The sequence below is a fragment of the Chelmon rostratus genome, chromosome 13, assembly GCF_017976325.1.
Source record: "Chelmon rostratus isolate fCheRos1 chromosome 13, fCheRos1.pri, whole genome shotgun sequence".
Classification (NCBI taxonomy): Eukaryota; Metazoa; Chordata; class Actinopteri; order Chaetodontiformes; family Chaetodontidae; genus Chelmon; species Chelmon rostratus.
In genome coordinates this window covers 2,788,582-2,803,591 of record NC_055670.1, presented here as the reverse complement: position 1 = coordinate 2,803,591, position 15,010 = coordinate 2,788,582, and the positions used below count along the sequence as shown (strand labels likewise).

Here is a 15,010-nt window from a genome sequence, read left to right as displayed (position 1 = left end):
CAGCTATAAAATTGCCTGTTTACTGCCTCTCTTTGATGTCTGGTGTGATAATGAACTTGTTTGTTTTCACATGCATGCCACCCAGGGAATAGTGGAATCTGGGACTTCATGAATGTTTCATGATTTTAAGAGCAAATGTTGTTTGGGCCACCGTAGGTGCCAGAGCAGTTCAAGATGAGTGCACACAAAAGGATTGCAGACCGCCCTTCTAGGTATTGTGAAAACACGACAAGAAGAGAGAAGCAGAAGGCAGGGTGTCGAAGGGGCAGCAGCTCCCAATGTGACAGAGCACAGACTGCCCGACTTTCCATTCACAATGCGACAGCAAACACTCCCCTGATGCTGCAAAGCACCGAACATTCAACACGCACGACGTCCACGCCGAGGCCATGACTTCGACTTGAGCGCTGCGTGAAAAACAAAGGCCTTTCATTCATTTGAATGAGGCCAGTCCTGCAACACAGTGGGGGTGCCAATGCAGAAGGCTCTGCCAAAAAAACAACAAAAAAACAAACAAACACAGGGTTGCCCAGCTAAAAAAAAAAAAATGAACAAGGACACAGTGCAGCCTCATCTGGCAAGGCGCTGCACTGGCCAATCAAATACAGGCAAGCCTTCATTCCTGGTCGAACACTTTTCAATATTACAAACCGTTGTGCAGTGCTGGCTCCGTGCCCCACCACAGCGGATTTGAAACGCAACAATCGAGATGCTACTGAAGTGCAGACCCTCAGCTTTGATTCGAGGGGGTGAACAAAAATATCACCTGACATGTTTCATACACTGTGCCTTATTTTCAGGGGCTGAATGATAAATAATGATCATTTTTAATAAAAAATGAGATTCAGGAAGCATTGCCTAATATTAAATGGTCAAGACAAGCAAAAAACAAGGCAAGTCTCCTAGAGTCAATATTAATTTGTCTGTTTGTCTGCCTATATGCTCATGAGGCATAATAAATTCATTGTGCCTTGCCAGGTTAAAAGTAGGTAAGACTTCCTGGATCTTGTTCTTCGTACTTCTAGCTGCACCTCCAATGAGCACCTGTGGGATCAGCCATCAGAGCCGATGCATTGCTGTTTGTTCGTGGGTCCTCCTGCCTTTAGTTTTATCTTCCGCAATGACATGCACGCCCCGTTGTGCTGATATCAGGCGACTGACTCGGCCACTGCAGAATATTCCACTTCTCCTGGTCGCTTTCACGGTCTGTTTTGGGTCACCGTCAGTCTCAGTGTGAGGCACCGTACAATCGACCTTGCCGGATTTGGCTGAACCCGAGCAGACAAAATAAATGTCGCTGCTTCTGTCTTCTGTCACATCATCAATAGCGGCCAGTGACGCAGTGCCGCTGGAAGCCATGCGTGCAGATGCCATCGCACTGCCTCCACTGTGTTTCACAGCTGATGAGGTATGCTTCAGATGGTGAGCCCTTCCAAGCCTTCTCCATACGTTTTCCTTCCCATCATTCTGGTACAGGTTGATCTGAATTTCATCTATCCAGTTTTAATGCTGGCATTTTCAGATGTTTTTTTTTTTGGTAAAGTCGAACCTTTCTATTCTTGAGGGTAATGCCAATGCAACACTTTGACTCTTTCTTTAGGTTGCAGGGAAAACAGAGGGCTACGAATTAAAGCTAAGAGCAGGCACTTTAAGCCCATATTCATTGTCTAACTGTATGCTTTGGTACACAGCTAAAATAACCAAAAATGTGTCAATATCCAAAAATATAGCAGCAGCTAACCCCGTCCACCATATAAACCCTGAATGAATCGACTGTTAGCTTGTGACTGCAGCAGCTTGCAGAGCAACAGCTTCATTAAAGAAGATACAGACGTTGTAATTTCTGTTTCACTGTGGCTTTCAACCTTTGATCACTCCCCTCCTCCCCCCCCCCCTCTGAGACCATCTGGACACCTACTCCCTCTATTCGGGGGAAAATAAGGCTCACCTTTTGTATTAAAGAGACGGGACTTCTTGCAGTTATAAACCACTTCCTGCTGGCACTGCTCCGACCCTGAGACGATGGCGTGGAGCTGCTCAGGCGAGGCGCTGTAGTTGAACTTCATGATGTGAGGTTTGTGAAGAGAGGAGCCCTGGACTGCAACCGGAGCCGTGCTGTTGTGTGACAGCACCGTCCACACCTTCTCCTCTGAAAGAAAAGACTCCACCTGTTAGCATGAACTCACTGCAAACGCATCATCATCAAATTTTCCTGCACAAACAAAAAACGTGTAAGTTAGAGGTTAGTCTGTCAGCAAACACCTTCTCTAAATACATCAGGGATGTTCACTTTTCTGTTTGGCTTGCAGTGAAGTCAGTGCACTGTATGAGCAGGCCTGCTGTGACATTAGGGCGACATTAGAAAATGTGACTTTCAAGAGAATCCGGATACAAATAGTTTCATCTGCAAACAGTAAATCTGCATGAAAAATTAAATGAAGGAGAAAAACACACAGTGTAAAGATTATAATGTCATTTTTGTTGACATTGTCACAGAGAGTTTAATTCAATTGTATGTTTATTAATGAGGCCATAGTTAGCCGTGGTGCTGTGCTGGAATTTAAACATCTCTCAATATAATACAGTCCACTACAACACCACTCCATACAATCCATGCTTTGGAAAAACTCAGAGGCTGGTTAGCCTGATCAATCCAACCTAACCTGTCTTTGTTTTGTTTAAAAGCTGTATCTTCTATGAACGTTTCAATATGTCACAGATGTGAAACTGAAGAGCAAAGTGAGGCAACTCTACTGAGCCGACATGAAAGGTGTTTTTTGATTTTGGAGCGGTGTGTGTGTCACAGGAACAGTGTACTCTGGGCTCTGGAGAAAAAGCCTGATATTCAGACTTTATCCTCTGTCAGAAAAAGCAGGAGGAGTCGTTTTGAGGCTTCTTCTTATTCGGTGTGAGATTTGTTCAGGCAGCATTGTTGGCAACCCTACTGTTCACCAAAAGAGCCAAATTATGTTGTCTAATTACATTCCTGATTTTGTATCAGCACGCTAACCTAACGAGAATAACCGCCTTGTGGATGAAGCTGCATCTGTTCCATCCACGTCTTTCCAGACTCACAAAACATATGCAGTCAAGACTTTAATGAGTTTAATAGGCGAGATGGAAGTTATAACATCTAATCAGTCCATCCTTGACTTGAAGTGAACGTTTGTACCAAAGTCGACAAAATTTCCTCAATGCATTCCTGAGATGTTTCACGTTCACGAGAACGGGGTAGATGGATGGAAAACCTGAAAACGGCATGATTAGCTTTTCTACATTCAGGTAATAGGGAATGGGAATCGCCACGAAAACCTGAAATAGCTCTCATTACCAGTCGTTTTTACCTGTCATCCTCGTCTGAAACATATAAAGTGCTCATAAAACACAAATGCACGGGCATCTGTTCTCGAGAAACTTGAAGAGACTGAACTGCTGCAGAAAGCACTGAGACTTCAATCTGAACTTTGAACCGGGTGGCTGCTTCTCTGTGTTTGCCAAGCCTGAGATTAATGCTGGTAAAAACTCCCTGTGTTCTGGTGAGACTGCGTTTGGGTCCTAAACCAACCTGTCACAGATGGCGCTCTTACTGCTGTAGGTAACAGTCACAGCTATGAAAAGATCCTGAGTAATTATCATTCCATGTAGCCTCTCACTGTGGAACACATAACACATTGTGTTAAAATGTCTAATTTAAACTACCTCTAATGTACCTCCCCAAAGTGAGAAAATGCTAAGCGTGTGGTCACACATTTACTCTGTCTTTAACTCCTGCACTGCCGTTACAGCTCACGATGCGACAGTGCTTACCGGCCATGTTGAAGCTGAAGCTGAGCTGAGGTTGAACAGGTTGAGACTACCGAGATGGACGGTGACGGTGTACAGCTGACCGCTCGTATCATCGTAGAGCTACCATCACAGAAACTGGTCCATCGGTTTGGATGAGCTAGGTGCTAGGTTTGAGCTTTAATTAAGGTTAAAATACAACACATGCAAAAAGCTCAGAGCTGTTTTAAAGTCTACAAACCGTAGACTAATGAGCTGATATATATAAAAATGATATTACAGTAGCTGTTTTGATTCATCGTGCTGCTATGACCCAGTTGCGTGTCATATTTTACTGTACATCTCAGCATCGTGGCCGAGTTCATTAGCGAGTCAGTGAGACATTCTGTGTTGTTGGCTGAAACATCAGTGTTGTTGGTGACATTTCACAAATCTTTGCAGTTTTGCATGCCTGAAAGCCTAATGCGTGCACTTGTTTCCAAGCAACAGTTCTCTATCATCCTGAAACAAGCCTCTCAGTTCCATAAGACGCTATCTCATCACAGCGGTGGAACTAGCAGTTCTGCGCGCGTCGCTTATAGCATGACACACTCGAGTTTGACTGATTTCATATACATTTGCATACAAAAGGTAGTCAAGAGGTTATACAATAAAATGAGATGAGGAGTCCCTCCTATTTCCATCCCCGCTCCATTTTCAATATGTAGAGTTCCTGTTTACTCTGCGTCGGAGAAAATCCCTCTCTACTTTCTGATTATTCACATCAGGTTGTCAGGCTTAGAGTTATTTACATTTCTAATAGACTCCTTAATTGAGGTCAAGTTGAGGTATATCTGCTGCTGAATGATTCAGATTTGCGTGGGGAAGACTGAAAACAGAAAATGTCAGCCGCAGACAGCAGGAGGTGACAGCGCTCGCCTCTGTCGCGTCACCGCTGTGTTAACCTTGCAGAGGACAAAGTAAGTGAGGAAGTTGTGACAGCTCAGTCATGAATGCTGCCTCCACAGTGACAAAACTCCTCTGAATATGTTTTGTCCTGCATGTCAGGAGGGCTGTGGATCAGGCTGTGTCCCTCTCCCTGTCTGTCAAATGTCATATCTCAGGCGACAGGTCGGGGGACACAGAGCATGTGTTCTTGCCATCAGCAGATCACAGTGATACAACAGGTGTGATGGGGCGATAGCATGAAAGGCCTGACTTCTAAAAGACCATCCCTTTCACATTATCAAAATAAAACTAGTTGCCCAAACCCAACCGCCAAGTCGTAATTGCACACTGTAAATAATTAAAGGTCAAACGGGAATGTAAGTCCTATCATCTCCAAAACTCCACATCTTGCTATGAAGTTCAGTATGGCTATTTGTGCTGCTCAGAGCATGTTCTGTAATGATTTTATCGACTCCTCACCCTCAACTCTCCTTCAAAATGAGGTCAATCGTTTCTCCTTGAGCTACACATAAACACCACACTGCGCTGTTTCAAAAAGGGGGAAAATTTCTGAAATCTGATGCGGATATTCATGGTCCCCAGCTGCTGCCACCCTGACTTCTGCATGACAATCAGGTCAAAATCACATGTCGCACACAAGAAAATACAAATGTAATATGCAGACTGCTCCAGTTTGGACACTTTTCATCCGCACGTCAAAATGTCGTCCTAGCACACAAAATATCTCATAATTCAATGGCAGACCAGCATGAAATTTACTGAGCATATTAGTGCTACCAAAGGGATTAAACCTTTTGGCTTTAATGACCCTGTGCTCTAATGGAAATTGCCGCCTCTAGAGGCCACTAGTGGGGCTTTAGACTTGTAAGCTTGTTAAATTGTAATCTTGTCATGATACTTTTTAATTTGAGAGAGCCACGGCTTCTAATGATTTCAGCGAAATGTGAAAAGCACATTGCTTCTTGTGGCTACTCTTTGATGAGGGCACTATGATAACTTTCCCTTTTAATCAAAGCTTCTAAGACAGGAGAGTTTAGAGCCCAGTCGTAGATTAAACGAGTATCTAAGGGTGCTTTCACAGCTGTAGTTTGCTTCATTTGGTCTTCACCAAAGGAAAAACTGATACACTGTTGCATTTTATTTGTGATCGAGGTCTGGTCTGTCTTTTTACAAACAAACCAGGTGGAGTAAACATAAGGTTAAAGACACTGATATGGACCACATAGAGTGTTGGTGATTGTCATCCTGCACCATCAGCTCATCATCAGGACTCATGTGGGGTAATCAAATTCCAGAGCCTGACAGCACCTGAGTGCTTCTGCCGGTATATTTACCGTATGTTCTCTGGTGTCACAAAGGAATAACTTTGATTTTAAGGGTTAGTGGTATTATTTGCATACCTGTTGCCATGGTTACTACAAGATTCACGTAAATATATACATTGCTTATACAGATTGATTATAGGATCGCTTCCTGATCCTATAATCAATCTGATCGCTTAAACTTAGGAACAGAAATACCGTGGTTGGTCCATTTGTGTTCACGCCACAAACAAACTCTCCAAAAACGGACTGAGATCCTGCTTTTCAAGCGTTGTCTGCACCGCAGCAAGGCTCGACGGAACTGAACGGTCAGATGGGAAAACACCCTGAGATACTGCATTGTTGCAGTAACCACACGGACATTTACGAAAGACAGTGACTTCTCACAGATATGTCCTAAACTCTCAGGAACTGCCCTGAGTGGCCTTAGCGATTTATTACTGGATGGTTAACTGTCAGATAGCCGGCTACGGATCGATGCAGTGCGATCTCTACGTGAGTGGACTCTTTACGCTGAGCTTTCTGCCAGATCTCAGTGGAAGTAAAAAAGAGTAAAGGTGACAGCATGTGAACTACAATGATCTCACCTGTCATGTTGCAGTATACCTGTGTGGGCCCCAGGGGACCACTCCCATCTGGATCAATGGAGTAGAAGCCCGAGGAGCTGCCAATCAGCTTGTAGGCCTCACAGGATGACTCGTAGATGGCTGGAATAAGCAGAGTGGGGACAGAAATCAGCTATTCCTCCAAGAATCAGCCCACGCTCTAGCAGCTTTCCACCGGCTGAGTCATCTGACTGCAAAAAATCTATCTTTATTTATGAACTGTTTACAAGTTTACTGTTTTCATCCTAAAAAAAAAGTGAAGTGGTGGCTGCTGGTGGCATATGTTTCTGTCCTGTCTGTATCCAGTTTCCAGTAACGGGTCCCAGTCAAAAAGTCAGCCTGCAGTGGAGCCAGTATCATAAGTATGATGTGGAAAATCTGATGAAGTCTGACATATTCAAGTCTCTCTGGTCATAATGTCCAATGAAAATAATTCCAAAGTTCTCCGCTGTCCCCCTATCAATTAATGTTCTGCACATGCCCATGTCAGGAACCCCGCTGTGCTCTGACACTAGCCTCACTTTGACAGACACGCTAACGATGTCATCCAGTCGTGCTACTGCCATCTGAGGATATAGAATATGGTCAATGCTGAGTTTTAATGAAACTCAAACTACCATTCATGCTTTTATTTCCTCACAGTTGGATTTCTGTAATGGTCTTCAATGGGTCTACATCAGAAATCAATGAATGGAGTCCAGACCCCTAACAAAAACCAAGAAAAGTTAGTTAAAGTAAGTTAAATCTCTTCATGGCCTAGCCTCAGGCTATCTGAGCTGCTGTGTCTTCACCAACCAGCATGCAGCCCGAGGTCCTCGGACATCAACCTGCTGACTGGTCCTCACACTTGAAGACTAAAGGGGACCACGGCTGTTGGGGCTCCTCGGCTGTCGAGCAACCTGCCCGACGATCTGGAGCTTCAGGTGCGACATCACTTTCTTCTAAATCACTTTTGAAGCCTTCTTTTTATTTGAAGGCTCCCAGATCATCTTTTCTTTACATTGTTAGCTTTATTCTTTATTCTAACCTCTTCAATTACCCTGTACTTTATTCTTGGTGTTGCAGAGCACTCGCGCTGCTCTATTTTAAGTTTTAATCCACCCATTCTTTTTACATTCTATCCTTGATGTTTTATTTATGGTTTTTATTCATCCACTGTTTTGAAGTTTTAGTCCTCTTTTATTCCTTACGCCTGCCTGTTTATTCATACATTACTGTGTATTTTATTGTTGTGTTTTATCTGAAGAACACTTTGTAATGCTGATTTCATAAGTGCTATACAAATGAACTGTATTATCATTTTTATTATTATTACATTGCCTTGTGATATAGCAGCACCCAGCGCAGGCTTCACAGCTGTGGGGAAATACTGTGCAGAGGATGTGCAATTGCATTTTATTGATTCATCTATTTATTTATTATTTTATTTACACAACCTCATAAAATAATGTAGAATAAAATCCTACTTTAGAAGTAATGCAGGGTTAGATTAAACTATAGGTCGAAAGCAAGTTAGTTCTTTGCATCTCACAGCAGAGCAGAAACACACAAACACACACACACAAACACACACACCACACACACACACACACACACAGAGTTGGATCCACTTCTGACATGTTTCTTGTTCTTGTATTTTTTTGTAGTTTTGGAAAGGGTAAATAAGACACCACCCTCCACACTTATTACAGCCAACACTCTCCGTGATGGCTTTCAAATGCTCCAGTTTCAAGTCTAAACTGTAGCTGGAAAAAGCAGATTTTCTGCGTGTAAGGAAGTAAAATTAAAATATGTTTTAATTCGGCAGATGCTCTTATCTGTCATGCACCCTCCAACATGCAAAGAAAACTGCGTTCGTCTGTATATAAACAAGAAATCAGTATTCTGGAGCAGAAGAATTTCACACAGTTTCCGAAAGCCGTCTCCGCAACAAATATCAAGGCAATGTTGGAGGATGTCAAAAAATGACACCCACAAGGAACACAGCTACATGTGGAGTCAGTCTAAAGACAGCAAGTCTCAAGTTATTTAGGGATGTAGCAAAAAAAAGCACAGATCCTCTGAAATGTGGAGGCGAGAGTAGCAGCGATGATTGTAAGGTCATGTCAGGTTGAGGCAGGGCAAGTTTTTTTGCTTTGCCTCTCAGTTGTACAAAGTGAAGAAAGGTAGGTGCAAGACAGGTGTGTGCGCTGAATCAAATGACACAGCTCAGTAGAGCCCGAATATACGGGGAGGAGCAGAGGGTGTGATGGCAGGTTTGAGGCGAGGTGAAGAAATGAAAGTGAGATGAACTGCTCACAGTTGTGACAGGTGGCTCCAGAGTATCCCGTCCCCGAGCAGTCGCAGGAGAAGGAGCTCCAGCTCTGAGAGCAGCGGCCTCCATGTTCGCACAGGTTGGGAAGGCATCTGAAAAACAAAATCTGGTTACTATCAGGAGATTGTTTTCATTATTGATTGACCTAGTCATCACTTTCTCAATTAATCAAATGATTGTTTTGTCAGTGGAACATCAGAGCTTAGAAAAAAAATACAAATGCTTCCAGGAAGCAATCTGAAACGGGAACATGCTTTTTATTTCCGACGATATAAAACTGAAGAGAGAGGCAAAACAATCACATTTCAAAAGCTGGAACCTGAACATTGATTATAAAAATAGCTGCAAATAATGCTTATTGTGTTGACTAATTGAAATATTCTTCCAGCTCTAGTTTACTCCAAATACACTTCTTCAGAGTGGCGCAAAGCAATCCCAATTCCTTGGCAGCAAGACAAAACATCATACAAACCTTTTTGCATTTGCATTAGGTACCAATAGAGATACTTCTTTTGTTCGTGTTTGCGAACCTGATCTTTTATTTATCAGGCAAGCAAGACCCCTGCTCACTGTTCTCTTTATTCTTTTGTATGCAATTATGAACAGCCGCTTTGGAACTCACCCAATAGACTAATTTGCTGTTTATTCATGTTTCATTAAAAATCCCGAACAACTGTGAAATGATAGTGTCTCATACTGTGCCCTTGTCTGAATTTAAAAAGGCTGACACGTCGAGGTGTTTCTCTAAAAATAAAAGCTTTACTGTCACCTTCAGACTAGAATGCCTGTTAATGGGATTTTGACACAATGAGCGCTTCACAGAAATTTCAAACCACACTCTTCTGATTAATAGTCCCTTCCTCAAGCCTCCTTCAGTTTCACATAATTGCCAGCCTTTCGAGCATGCATCTATAATTTCATACACTTTCATCTCCCACCTATTAACTGCAGCGGAGCGGGCCAGCCGCAACAAGGATAAGGTTGCAGCCGCTGGTTTAATTACCATCAAGCCATTTTCTGTTGTGTTGGGTGCCCTTACAGGTCATAGATTTACAGTAGCCAGCACACCAAACTGCACACTGACCATAAACTGAGTCACAAGGTTTAATTACGCACAGAGAAAAAGAGATTAAAAAGTTAATTTTCTCTTACTCGGGGGTCATTAACTGGGCCACAGTAAGTGAACTTAAAGTTAACATCAATGCAATAAACATTTGCAAAGCTGAGTAGCAGCAGCCTCACGTGTCAAGTCGTCACAACGGATTACAGCACAGGATGCTACAAAGACATCAGCGAGCCACCAAGAAGAAGGAAGTGAGGACGTCACCCACTCACAAATTTACCTTCAGCTCTGCAGACGGTTCTTTGTTGCTGTGTGTGTTCACTGCATAATGTAAGTAGATGCTGGTCTCATTTGTTGGCTATATCATAAACTTTGTTTGCCTCTTTTTTATGAAATACATTATACAGAGACTATCAACACTTATCAATTATTAAGATCAAAAATACATTGAAATGTTTTGGCAACATTTCACAATGCGTTTCGTGTTAACAGTTAACTTTAAAGTCATTTTTAAGTCGGAGCTTTTTAACCCGAGATTGCTTGGTTTGGTGTTATGAATAATTTACTGTTTCCAGCAGCAGCAGCAGACAGCTGTTTTCAGCTTTGATGAGCCCACTGTACACTACCTGCCCATCACCTTACCGACTTAGGAGCCAGATATTTGCCTCAGGAGTTGGTGGAGGCCAAACCAGAGCAAAAAAGGTGAGCAGATATTCAACTTCATGATTATATTGGTCTATATTTACTTGATGTAGAAATGGGTACAGGGGCAACAAAAGACTGGGAGAGTTGTGATTGGTCATTGGTAACAGGTGATAGTATCATGATTGGGTATGAAACGGGCATCTTCGACAGGCTCTGTCGTTCACAAGCAAGTATGGAGGGAGGTTCACCACCTGAACATATACCACATGATTGTATAGAGGACGTTGCTACATGTGCTCAGGAACAGTTTGTAAAACCGTTGTCAGTAAACACAGCCTGTTTGGAAATGACTGCATTATGTTTTCATTTACATTTCACACAGCGTCCCAACTTTTTTGGAATCAGAGTTTTGCATATACTGCATAATTCATGCAGATGGGTTGTTTCATTTGTAGGATAGCTTTTTTTCCTCCAGAGCTACAAGGTGAGTAAATATTGGACTTAATTAATATGTTGTTCTTGGTTTGCGTGAATTGGTAACTTTTTGCTAACATGTTAGCGATTTCAACTTTGTAAAATGATGTGTTCAGAGCGCTACAGCCTCAAAAATGGCCAAAAAATCAGTTAATGCAGGTTAAACCTGCCTCTGCTGTAAGTATGCTTAACTAGGCAACTACTTAAGTGTTTGCTGACACGTAGGCCATGACAATTCTGTACGCAATAATACTTCAGAACTGTCAGTTTGTTGGGTTTGTCTGCTCCCTAGTGGCCAAAAAGTGATCAGCGTAGCTTAAAGGATTTTTCTTTATATGATTAGATTGTTTAGATATGTTTTTTAAACAATCAGAAACGTTCACCATGTGCGATTCATACTGTAAAAATTATCTTCACCCCAACCGCCACACGACTTCTGCACCCATCCATCAGTTTTTGACAGAAAAAGAAAAAAATTAATGTTATATATGTAAAAGATGCATTCATTCAGTTCAGGAGCAGGAAACGTCTCATTTCATTGTTCTATCACATCCTACAGTGCTTCCCTTCACCCACTGACACAACAGACTGGCAGCACTGTTGTGTTTGCATATCCTCTGACAGCGGACAATCTGGGCTAGAAAGCAGATAGTTTGAAATCTGACAAAGGAGAAATACTCCTCAGGGCAAATAGAAGGTAAAAAAAAAAAACACAAAACCTGCAGTTTGCATGTTTGTCTTGTTCTCTTTAAATGTTCCGAGCCACATGCAGACATTCATCGAGCTCATAGGTCTGCCAATCCTGTTCACAGGGCCCACAGCTGTGCAGGGTAATGAGGGATAGGGATAGGGAGGGATGCCACACAGGCCAGTAGGGAGCAGCTTGTTAGCATAGTCCTCTGCCAGAAAAGGTGTTGCTGAGTTTCTGTTGCAATTTAATTGGATGAATCTGTCAGCGTGTTTGCTTCTATAGGACAAGATGTCAGTGACTTTCAGGCAGCTCTGCAGACAACACACTGCCATCTACAAATTAACAATGTGGGCATGAATAACTCTCGGCTGCCAGCTTGGATAATGTTATACAGACTTTCACATTTGAAACATTTGACTGTTGACTGTCAAAGTTTCTGTAAGATCTCTGTGAGAACTGTCCTCTAATTAATAAAAGTGTAAATCAGAATTTCAGACTACTTTACCTGTCTCTTATATTGCAGGTGTCAAACTGGAGCTCATTATAATTGCCCAGCAACCCTTGCCGTATATGATTGAGATTCATCGGCTGCCTGTTGATGAATATGAGCCGCATGCACCCCTGGAAGGCCAGAGTCAGGTACTGACAGTCCATGGTGGGACAGCCTGGATGGAAACACATGGTGCCACATTTAGTTTTAAAGGACAAACACGTTCTGTTACAGTGTGAGTTAAAGAGAAAGAATTCATGTATCTCATCTACTAACCTCCAAAATAAAAGTTGCCTCTTGATTCCAGCTGCTCCCACAGTTCAATTGTGGAGGACGGCTCGCTATCCACGGTCAAAGTGATCTGTAGACTCCTGCTGTCGAGACTCACAGAGTGCCACAGTCCATCGTTGACTCTGTGACCTAAAGAATGACATTTCACATGAAGCCTTGAAGAGAAATGACAGTTTAGTGGTCTGCAGCACAGAAAGGGACGTTTGCTGTGTCCACTTTCCTGCAGGCCCGGAGGCCGTGAAGAAGTTCTGCTTCTGCATTCTGGTTCGTCTGAGTGTGATGTAGTCATAGCCGGTTTTCTCAGCAGCCAGAAACACAACAATGGCCACAGAAGAGCACGATCATTTATTATTCATTTCAGATGGGTTTGGGATTAGTTAAAGACACACTTTTAATTTTGGAATAGCTGCCAATACTGGCGTCAAACCCCCGAGTTTCCTCTCAGCGCCGCGCAGGCACATGAGGCAAGAGACGAGATGAGTCAGAGCTGCACAGTTTATCATTATGATGAAATTAATGTGAAAAAGAGGAGGAATGACTCGAACGTCAGCCTCCTCATATTTGTTAATAAGTGTCTTAAAAAAATAGAATGCAAAATGTTTACTTTTAAAGGAGTATGCTTTATGTTACAGTATTACTGCTTTTATAATACTTTTTGAAGGATCCGAATACTTCCTCCACCACTAATGACAGCCAGACCCTGGACTGTGTGGAAGCTATGTTGGGAGAAGTGTCCATTAAGAGTAGGATGTAGTAAGTGTACTGTGAAGTGAGACACACTTACAGTACAGACATTAGACACATTTCCTGTCTGGTTTCTGAATAAAAGGCATGACAGTGGCTCAGATGTTCTCATTATAAATTGTGTCATAACTTCCCTTCTGCTAAAAGAGCAGAATTTGGTCAAGCCATTTGCTTAACATTTTCATACCTGGGAACAAAAATACGTCTGAAAATCAGTTTAAAGCCATTCAGTTTGATTAAAACCCCAAAAGATGAGTAACTCAGCTTTATCTGCACATCATTTCTGTTAAATCACAGCGACAGCTCAGCGCAGAGAGCTGTAGCCTTCCAGAGGACAATGCCACAATGGAAGCTGCGCGTGGAAATGACTGCGTTTGGACTAAATTAGCATCCAGACTGTGCTGCGCTGTGGTGAGGGCTCTCAGAGGGGACGGGGCGGTCACGCAGGGTGCACACGGGGAGTTGTTTTAGTTAGTCTAAAATCAAGTCTGTCCAGCCTCTTGGGAGAAGAGAAAATTTCACTTGCAATCCAATGATGCCTTTCGCTTACAGCACAACCTTTTATCCCAGAAGACTGTGAGCGCCATTGGCATTTTTTCTCCACCCCATTGACTGTTTCATGGAATAAGCAGCGTAGCCACAAGGGACTGTTGCCGAGCATCAGCGGGAGTTTCCCTCCCCCCGTTCAGCTCGTGCTGTATATATCTCACCGCCTCCTTGCTGTCCTGCTGCTGGCCAAGCTTGAAGTGTCAGACTCCTATCTAGGACACAGATATAATGCTTTTTGTCTCACATCTGTGACCTGCGTGACAGTTGCTCAGCTGTTAAGAAAAATAAAACATTTGCCTATTCTACCTCTGTCGGAGACTCCATCTCTGAGCCCCGGTGCTGCCTCCAGGAAATACACAGTCTCATGTGACAATGTCATGTCATTACTGCACCACACTGCGGTGGCAGCTGCCTCGAGTCCTCGACAACCCCAACTGGCAGCAGAGGCAGAGTGAGGTGAATGAAACAAAGGTTCATTTTGGGTGTCGCCCATCGCAGACACTTGTGCATCTCCTGCTGCTGCGATAATCAAGCTGGTGCAGATGTTAGTGCAGGTCAGTTCTGGGCCGAACACAGAAGGATGCAGATCAATATTCTTTCCACATTAACTCTCTTGTGAAATTCACTCAAGTACGGCACTTAATCAAACGGGGACAACGGCATTTCTCCTTAAGCTATTGTGTTGTCTAACTCTCAAACTGAAATATAAACTGTTTTAAACAATGGAGTGATGTTTCTAAGACAAAAAAGAGAAGTGAGACGAACAGGAAGTTCGAAGAGAGATTTGCAAAAACTTTGACGAGCTCTGCAGCTCAGTTTAACGAGCTTTGCTGCACTGCGTTTGATACTGAGGTATGTGACACCAGAGAAGTAAAGTGGTGAGAAAGGTGATAATACTCTTTAATCTATGAACTTGCCTGGCTTTTAATTAGGTGTGAAATTGACAACTTCACACAATGCATACAGAAGAACACCAATTTTCACGAGTGGTGCGGCAATTTCATGTTTCTAATGGCTCTGATGATTCTGCAGCTGAAAAGGGGGCTGTTGCACACTATAGTGGCTGCAAATGGCAGCAACATGTAAGTGTT

General features: G+C 42.9%; 1 protein-coding gene across 1 annotated transcript in view; it reads right to left on the bottom strand.

The window, feature by feature from the left end:
* LOC121615845 (contactin-associated protein-like 5) overlaps positions 1 to 15,010 on the bottom strand; it is a 71,707-nt gene that overhangs the window by 22,309 nt on the left and 34,388 nt on the right. The window contains exons 9-13 of the mRNA XM_041950315.1: positions 12,612 to 12,755; positions 12,351 to 12,510; positions 8,958 to 9,064; positions 6,641 to 6,760; positions 1,949 to 2,149 (exon numbers count right to left, since the gene is read on the bottom strand). Of these exons, the coding sequence (XP_041806249.1) occupies positions 1,949 to 2,149; positions 6,641 to 6,760; positions 8,958 to 9,064; positions 12,351 to 12,510; positions 12,612 to 12,755 (732 nt within the window). The remainder of the gene's footprint in view (positions 1 to 1,948; positions 2,150 to 6,640; positions 6,761 to 8,957; positions 9,065 to 12,350; positions 12,511 to 12,611; positions 12,756 to 15,010) is intronic.